This window comes from Nannospalax galili, unplaced genomic scaffold, assembly GCF_000622305.1.
Source record: "Nannospalax galili isolate Female #2095 unplaced genomic scaffold, S.galili_v1.0 scaffold1086, whole genome shotgun sequence".
Classification (NCBI taxonomy): Eukaryota; Metazoa; Chordata; class Mammalia; order Rodentia; family Spalacidae; genus Nannospalax; species Nannospalax galili.
Genome location: NW_008354345.1, coordinates 1,259,267 through 1,268,797, shown reverse-complemented (window position 1 = coordinate 1,268,797; position 9,531 = coordinate 1,259,267). Strand labels below are relative to the sequence as shown.

The 9,531-nt window shown below is 40.3% G+C and overlaps 1 protein-coding gene across 5 annotated transcripts in view; it reads left to right on the top strand.

Annotated features, from left to right (window-relative positions):
• Slco1a2 (solute carrier organic anion transporter family member 1A2) overlaps positions 1 to 9,531 on the top strand; it is a 54,364-nt gene that overhangs the window by 8,233 nt on the left and 36,600 nt on the right. For all 5 annotated transcript variants that reach the window (XM_029555241.1, XM_029555239.1, XM_029555240.1 and 2 more), the window contains 2 exons: positions 4,547 to 4,688; positions 9,361 to 9,493. In XM_029555241.1, the coding sequence (XP_029411101.1) occupies positions 4,547 to 4,688; positions 9,361 to 9,493 (275 nt within the window). The remainder of the gene's footprint in view (positions 1 to 4,546; positions 4,689 to 9,360; positions 9,494 to 9,531) is intronic.

Here is a 9,531-nt window from a genome sequence, read left to right as displayed (position 1 = left end):
ATACACACATATATAATATGTATAAACATTATACATTGCTTACCCTTCAAGGACATATATATGTATATTAGTGCATATATGTGTGTGTGTGTGTGTGTGTATATATATATGTACTTGGGATTGACCCAAGGGTCTCACACATGCCAGGCAATTGCCCTACCCCTGAGCTATATCCTACCCCCTTAAGAATTTTTTTAAACAAAGCTTGGGACAACAATTCATACTGTAATTATAAATTATTATTATTAATAGTATTAGTAGAAAAAAATTAGGTATTATAAACAATAGTTCTCAGATTTCATCTTTGGTTACTTTGGAGTTCAGTGACCTTAGACATTGCTGTGAATATTATGGAACAAATATCATAACCACAAGTTTCTCAGATAACAATGAGAGGTAATTGTTTAAAAATGTTAGATTTCTCTGCTTTCCTGAATTTAGAATTATCTAGCACGTGAAGGTGGCCAAGTAGTATAGGGTGCTAGACTCACGCTTCCATTTCCTGAATTTAGAAATAGGATCATAAAGGAAACCCTCTAAGGAGTAGAAAAATCACTGCCTTCAATTGTGTACCCACAGATAACCCCACCAGGCTCAAATGGACACTTTTAATCCAGGGGTCACACAGATGGCCCAGTTAAACTAAGCAGGCCACAAAACCAAACTAAACCTTGTGAATCTGGGGAGAAGACTAGTAGGAATGAGGGGTGTGGATAGCGATGAGCTGGGAAAGAAGAGGTGTGGGGAGAGAGTAATCAAAACTCAGTGTATGCACACAGGAAACTGGCAGAAAGCAAAATGAGTCAATAGGAAATTACTTTCAAAAAGGAAAGAAACATCTCCCAGGGAGGACAGAGAGATACCTTGGTAGGTAAAGTGCTTTTCTGCCAAGTGTGAGGACCTGAGCTCAGTCCCCAGAACCACATAAAAGCAAAACAACAAAAAATAATAAAATAAAAACAAAACAAAAAAACTAGACATGGTAACATTCAAAATTCCAGCACTTGAGAGTAGGTTACAGGTGGGTCCCAGGGGCTCACTGACCAACCAGCCTAGCCTATATGGTGAATTCTAGACAAGTAAGAGACCCTGTTTCCAAAAATAGTAGACAGCACCTGAATCATTACACCCCAGGTTGTCCTTCACGCTCCCCAGGTATACATTCACACATGCACCACACCCACAGGACCATGTGCATAGATATGCAGAAAAAAGAAAGAATGAGAGAGAAAGAGAAAAAAGAAAATCCCTTAGGAAGCATCAAATAACTGTCCTTAAAAAGTTTGCGTCAGACTCCAGGGCACCACTGTTGATGTCAGGACTCACTATCTAAATCCAGAGGTCACTTAGCGGTGGACACAAACCTGCATAGCTACTGATTGCTTTTACTCCATCCATAGAAACAAATAATTGAGAGGAAGACAGTAGGGCTACACCCTGTTTAGTTTTCTTTCTTGAAGGCATAAATAGAAGAAATTATTTTCCTAAATCAGATTTGTTCTTGACTTGATAGAACTTGCTTTTAAATGTAAAATCTAAATGAGAAAAACGATGTGGAAATTGTGGGATCTCATCGTTTGTAGGGACTCAGAGTGAGAAGAGAAAACAACTGGAGATATAATTATAGTACCTTACAGTCATATCCTAGTTTCAAGTTATCCTAAGCTTGATGTTCAAATTTCCCAATTCTTTTTCAGCAAAAGTTTCTACTTAGATTTATCCAAATTGATCAGTGCAGGTGACTTTCAGCTTAGGGGCCTGTTCCAGTTTGAGTGTTTACAATGCTGCTAGACTCCTATGTTGACACTCTAACGCACAGTATGGTAGTAGTAAGTGGGGCATATGAAGGTGATAAGGTCACAAAGGCACGCAGGAATGGAATCCATGCTCTTAGAAAAGAGGCTCTCTTGAGAAGCCTACACCCACACTGGTATGTGTCTTATCCTTTCCCTGAGTGCCCCTCTTTCATTTAACTCCCACACTTAAGTCTATGCTAAAATATCTTCCTAATAAATCCCAATTCTGCTGACAACACAACAATAAAAAGAAGACCAACAGAGCTCCACTGTACCTTCCACATGTAAGAGCACAATGGGCCAGTGTGCAGGTCCTTAATAGACATTAAGTCTTCTTGTGCCTGGATCTTGGACATCTTAACCTCTAGGACTGTGAGAAATAAATTTCCTTTATTTATAAAGACACCAAGTTTGTTATATGCAGTTACAGAAACCCAGATGGATTAAGACAGGATATTTGATTTTATTAGAGTTCATCTCTCAGCTCCAACAGCTCTGGTTTATCTGATGATCAGGAGTAGATAGACTTCAAAACTGATGTGACAAGATGGCTGTGCCTTGAAAACTGATGGGTAAAAGGAAGAAAGGGAGGAGGGATGTCATGTAAACGATGCTGCTGTGTAAAACAGGAGGGTGAACTAAAGTCATCAAAGTAGAACATTGTGTCCTAGGATTCAGCAAGACATGATACGAGATGATGATGGGACTTTTGTTTCTAAAAAGCAGGAGCTTGTACTTATTAGAATTACTGAAAAGTTTCAAGAAATGAAGTCACATTTTATTGATTCACTTGACAAATAATTAGGCTCCAAATTAGTGATAGTGGCACACAGGAGAAAAGTTGGAGGGGGTTAAGACTAGGACAGATTAAACATGGCCATGACTCTCTAAGCTAAACTGTACCTAGATCTGGAGTTACGGACAGTTGTTAGCTGCCATGTTGGTGCTGGGATTCAAACCCAGGTCTTCTGCAAGAACAACCAGTGTTCTTAACTGTTGAGCCATCTCTCCAGCCCTGTTTTCTTATAAAATATAAAACACACTTATAGAAGCACATTTTCAATGAAACCACGTAGCTTTGGTTAGCATACTGACCTATTCTTTTTCTTTTTCTTTTCATGAGTTTTTTTTTGGTGTGTGTGTGACATGGGTGTGAACATTTGTGTTTCTATGTGTGTAAGTGCACTTGTGTGTGCATGCTTGTGTGTATGGGGCCTTGATGTTGATGCCTAGATCCTCCCTTGATTGTTCTTCCCCTTATTCATTGATGCAAGGTCTGTTAAAGCCAGAGCTTGCAGATACAGCTAGTTTTCTTAGCCACCCTGTTCTGGGGATCCCCCATCTCCACCTTCTGAAGTAGGGGTACAGGGGAGCCCCCACACTTACCCAACATTTGCACAAGTTCCAGAGATATGAATTTCAGTTTTCTTGCTTACTCAGCGTGTTAACTGCTGAGCCATCTCCCCAGTTCCAGTGGCTCTGAATTTAGGGTTACCACCAGTGTTGTATAAAACACGTCAACGTCACTGTTTTCTGCAATGATAACCTTATGATTGATTCAAATATATGGAAATTTAAAGTTTGCATATTTATCACAACAAGTACTGGTTCACATTAGAAACATATGCACTATGGTTTTTATTTTAAATAGTCAGGAAAGGGCTGGAGATTTACCTCAGAGATTAATGCTCTTGTAGAAGAACCGAGTTCTGTTCCCAGCACCCACATTAGGTGGTTCATAACTGCCTGTAACTCTAGGTAATCTGACAGTCCTTCTGGAATCTGTGGGCCCTACACTCACATGCATATACCTCCACATAGATACATACATATACACATAATTAAAATAAAGCTAACATTTTTGGAATAGTCAGTAATTTACAAACAGTAATGAGTAATCTAGGACAGTATAATTTGCACATTGTTTTGTCTGAGAGGGTTCAAAAGTTCCTAAATCTGACAAGACATTTGCCATAAACACAGCTGCTGGTAAGTGAGTTTAGTGGACAGAAAACTTATTTGCTACATCATTCAAAGTGAATTTATTTATTACTCACTGATAGGCCGTGAAGAAGGTCTTTTCTGCACAACGTCACTTTTTGCTCTGCATTTGAAAGACCCCAAAATGTTTAGACACCATGAGCAGCACTTGGATCACTGCTCTCAAGTGCTACAGAACATATTGTTCTGGGAGAAAAAGACACAGTTCAAGTTGTTCTAGCCATTTCCTCCAGTAGTGAGAATGGAATTTGTTGTTCCTAAGATTTCCAAAGAAAACCAAGTGTTGGGTTGGCCAAGATCATGCAGGGACCTATCATCTTGCAGAGAGAACTTGGTAGACTTGCTACAGAAACAATGCCTTGCGTGTAATTTTACGTTCCTTCCCATCCTTGAAGTGCATGCCATTTGTCCAGCATATAACCTTGCAACGAAGTCCATCAACAAGCATGTCTTACATAGAACAACTTCATGTGTTTCTGTGTGAATAAGGTGATGAAATGACAGAACTGTAACCATCTATGCAATTCACCATCACTAGTCAACCCTTCCAACTACACATTTCCAGAGAGAAAACACACCATGTCAGACCAGAAGGAAAGATAACATTTTAAAGTTCCTTTCAGGTTCAAGGACAGATTGTCTTAAGTTGGAGACAGTCTGTCTTGGGGTATTATAATGTTTGTCAGTATATAGCAAACCCATGATTTTAAAAACTGCATTTTCATATTTTCTTATGTTTTTCTTCCTAGATGTTTCTGATAGCACTAACAGGGGCATATGTAACCAAAACTCTATCTGGAGCATATATGAATTCCATGCTCACACAAATTGAGAGACAGTTCAACATCCCAACATCTTTGGTTGGACTTATCAATGGGAGCTTTGAGATTGGTGAGTTATTTTTATATTATTTGTTGTTATATATTGATTTATCTATACAGCTGGTCTGAATTTTATTCTCCTTATTTGCTGCCTTAGGACATTTAGTCTGACTGAGTTCTATGCTTCCCAAAGCTGGTTGAATAGTCAACCTCAGTATATTCAAAGAAACCATTTATTTAAGTATCTTTATGACGATACCTAAATGTTGCCATGTAGCCCGATGCTGCCTCTTTCACTCCTGTTGCTGGTTATTTGGCACGAGTCACAGAGTATTTAGAGTCTTTACATCTAATTCTATCCTTTGATAACTCTAAGAGAAGCTAACGCTTTTGTTTTTGCATTTTAGAATGTATTGTGGGGATCTGAAGGAATTTATGTTCAAAGGAAAAGTAGATATTTTTCTTCTCTCCTGACTGTGAGGTTGACAGTCCTCCGTTCTAAGTGGCAAAGAGAGTTGAAGTTGCTTTTCTTGTCTGAATGGACTTTAGAAACAATTCCTAAGAAGAGTCAGTGGACTCAGGCTCTGATTTGGGGTGAAGATTGAAATATTTGGGGACAAAATGAGAGTGAGGGAATAATTCCCGCTATAAACAAAACTACCTAAAAAGGTCGATGCTATTCCTTTCTAGTTTGATAACAGTTTCTACTTCCCTCAAGGGGAAAATTGTCTTTAAGGCCTTTAACAAAAACTGAAAAGAAAGCGGGAGGGCAGGCTCCTGAAGGGTGAGTCCGAGTTCTAAAACAGCTGGGCAAACACGAAGGCGGTTTCTATAGCAATGTCTTGCGTGGGGATGGGGTCAGCCCAGCTTTGTTGGAAGGTCAGTTGTTAGGGTGGAACATGTTAGGACATGAGTCTGAGGTGGAAAGTATTAAGATATGACCCAGGGTCCCTTCCTGTCTTCAAAACCAGTACCATGTGGGAGACCCTTACGCATCACCCAGAGAGCTGCCTGTTGAGATGCAGTCTGGTTCTATCTCTCCCCAGACCACAGCTTCTGTGTGCTGAGATAATACTTCCTAGAAGACTTTGCCTCAGTGATGCTGGTCTCTTATTAAACATAACATTTTTCAGCTCTATCTGACCAGCATCTATTATTCCAGTAAGGCAAAGATTTCACGCCCACAGATGTTTTATTCAAATATATCACGTGAACAGCCTGATAATCTTTGCTTCCCTCTGAGACCTCACAGTCCATTTTCTGAATTTCTCTCAGGATTGTCTTTCTAGTTCCCAAGATCAGCTCACTAAGTTCTGCACACTCAGTGGCCTTTCCAGTCCAAAGCTCCAAAACTTCTAAAATCCTCTCAAAACATGAGCTTTTGGGGTAAACAAGGGTTTGGTCTGCCACAGAAATATCCCACGTCTGGTACAAATTTCTGTTCTAGTTAGCTTTTTATCACTGTGATAAAACACTGACAGATAACTTGGAGAGGAAAGGTTTATTTTATCATAAACTGTCAGGTCACAATCCATCACTGAAGGAGCTCAGGGCAGGAACTGAAGCAGAGACCACAGAGGAATGTCGCTTACTGGCTCGCTCAGCTCCAGCCTTGGCCCACCTGTGCAGGGGTGATGCCACCCACAGTGGGCTGGGAAAATGCTTCATCAATTAGCAATTTAAAAAGTGCCTCACAGACATGGCTTTACGTCAGTCTGAGGGAGGAAATTTCCCCCACTGAGGTTCCTTCTTCCGAGATGTTCTACTTTGTATCAAGTTGACAAAAACTTACCAGCATAATATGGCAGCTATAATAACTATAACATCACCTGCAAATACTTATATGTCTGTTGGTGAAAAAGCAATGGTCGCTATGCTGTCATTCTACCTACTTTCAACATGAACACAAGTGCCAATATCTAGTCAATGATTATTGAAAATTAAGATGCATGGTTTTTATTCTCACTCAAGTTCACAGATGTTCCCATTTTCCACCCATGAACTCCTTTGATGTTTTTAGACTGAAGCTTAAGAACTTCTGTTAAAATGAGAAAATATTAACTGTTTCTGCCACCATTGGTAGCGACAGTAAAGACAGTTTGTAAATAGAATCATCAGTGGCAGGAAAAGACAAGTCATTTATGTGGGTAATTTTGTGGGTCATTATGTGGGTAATGAAGGTAATTTTGGTTAGCGTTTATCCAGGTTGTTTTCCAAGCAGTTTCCCTAGTCTGGACAGCACCTTACCTCTCCCTGTGCTTTCTCTCTGGTTATTTTACAAACCCAGAAAGGCAATGTAAGACTCGAGCTCAGCCTCATGTGAGGAGGAAATGTTCTTCTCATTTAAGGTGGTATGGCATTAGACTACAAACAGAGATTTCACACAGTGGCCATCCAGTAGCATTACCTTCTCCACACTGACCTTAATAACAGGGACTTTGGAAAAAGAGACAGGCCTGGGTAGCTAATATATATAAAAGTGGGCACAGTCCATTGAAAGTATGTGACATCTTTTTATCATTTTCCTTTATGTATAAGACAAATAAACATTTTCTTTTTTTCCTTTTTTTTTTGTGAGGCAGGGTCTCCTTGTAGCCCTAGCTAGCCTAGAACTCACTATGTAGACCAGACTGACCTTGACTATAGAGAGTCACCTGCCTCTGCCTCCCAAGGGCTGGGATTAAAGATGTGTGTCACCATACATGGCCAGGTAAACACTCTCTGCCTCTCTCTCTCAACCCTTTAAATTTTTATTTATTTGTTTTTATGTGTATGAATGTATTGCCTACCTGTAAGTGCACCTGTGTCATGAAAAGGCCTCAGAGGCCAGAAGAGGAGTTGGATCCCCTGGTTGGAGTTAAGAATGGTTGTTAGCTCCCATGTGGATGCTGAGAATCAAACGCAGGTTCTCTAGAAGAGTTGCCAGTGCACTTAACCACGGAGCCATGTCTCCAGCCCCAGATAAACATTCTTAATTGAACTAAAAATGGTTTGTGAGAGAACTTACACACACACACACACACGCACACACGGTTCTTTCAAGTCCTTGCACCTTTTTGTGCAGCATTAGTGACTGAACCTATGTTCTCACACATGCTAGGCAAGCATTCTACCACTATTTCTAGCTCTTTTGTTGACTTTTTTTTTGAGTCAGGTCTCACTAAATCACCTAAGCTGGCCTTGAACACTCTGTAGCTAGGCAGACCTTAAACTTTCAGTCTTCCTGCCTCTAGAGTAACTGGGAATGACAGGTCTGCAACACCATGCCACAAGAATTATTTTAACTCTTAAGCATACTCATCAAAGGCCTATCCAGCAGAATAGGGCTTCCCAATGAGTTTCTTTAAACTAAGGCTTTGTCCTAAACCATAGCAATCAGTTTTTCACTGTCTTTTTCCTCTTCTACTTCAGATTTAAGAACCAGTTGGAGGGTTAGGAGTCTATCTTTGTGCTTAACAGAGTTATCTGGTCTAAGGGAAAGCATAGAAAGAGAACCAGACGTATCTGGCTTTGGTGTGTTGAGCCGTAAACGTGTTTTTAAATAGTGAACCAAAAACATGCATCTTTGAACCTACATCAGTGATGACATCTTGCACAAGAACCATGCAAACTCAAGCAGATAAAAACCCAGCACAGAACTGTGAAAATGAACAGCAGGCCCCAATCTTAGTCAAAGAATTATTGGCAGCCGATTACTGCTGGATGAGGAAGAGCTGATCTTAACGGGATGGACTCAAGATAGACTGACTAGACCTCAGTGAATGAACTTGCACTGAGGGACATCTGGGGAACTAATTTGACATGATAGGCCTTAACACAAATGACAGAATGTATGAACTCCAGTGGGAGGGGTAGCGGAGGGTGCCGGTGGAGAAGGGGGTATAAAGTATTTAGTAATAATTCAAATAAATGCATCCATTTGGATTAGGCTTTTGCTTCTTTCTGACGTAGGGACGTAGAGGGTTCTGTGGAACAGGAGTGAAAGCAAGTCAGAGATCACACGCAGGCTGACAGCTGCCTTTGTGTCCATTTCCCAAGGCCAGATTTTCAAACTAGAGCTTTCAGCACTCTCCAGAATGAAACAGACCCTTCTTTTATTTCTTAAATAGCTTTATGGATTAAAACAAGCATCTCAGGAACCATTATAGAAGAGGGGGTGGAAAATGTAAGAGCCAGAGATGGTGCATGATCATAAGGAAACAGAGTTTTTCAGGCCTCTGGACACTTGCACGTATGAACTTAGAGCAATGGTATTAGCATGTACAAGACCATGCAAACTCAGTCAGACTAAAACCCTGCGTAGAACTGGGAAAATGGGCAGCAGACCCCAATCTTAGCCTAAGAACCTGATTCCTGCTGGGTGAGGGAGAGTTGATCTTCTTTAAGGAAGAGACTCTGATAGGCCAACTAGAGTCCAGTGGATGAACTTGAACTGAGGGGCATCAGATACACTAACTTGACTCAGTAGGCCTTCATATAAATGTCAGAATGCCTGAAATCCAGTTCGGGGGGCGGCTATGGAAGTTGTGGATGGGGAGGGGGTATAATGATGATTAAGATATTTTCTATGACGTACACATAAATTCAACAAATGTGCATTTAAAAAACAAGCATCAATCCCAGCATATTTAAGATGGTTATTAAACAATAAATGCTACAGTACAAATTAACTGGTAAGGTTGTTGATTCATCTGTTGATTTGTTAAAGCTTATTGAAATGAGCATTCTCTCCTCCCCCATAGGAAATCTTTTGTTGATTGTCTTTGTGAGTTATTTTGGAACCAAACTGCACAGACCTATTGTGATTGGTGTTGGATGTGTGGTTATGGGCCTAGGATGTTTCTTAATAGCCCTACCTCATTTCCTCATGGGCCGGTGAGTATTCCAGTTTTTATGACACTTTAAGTTCAACT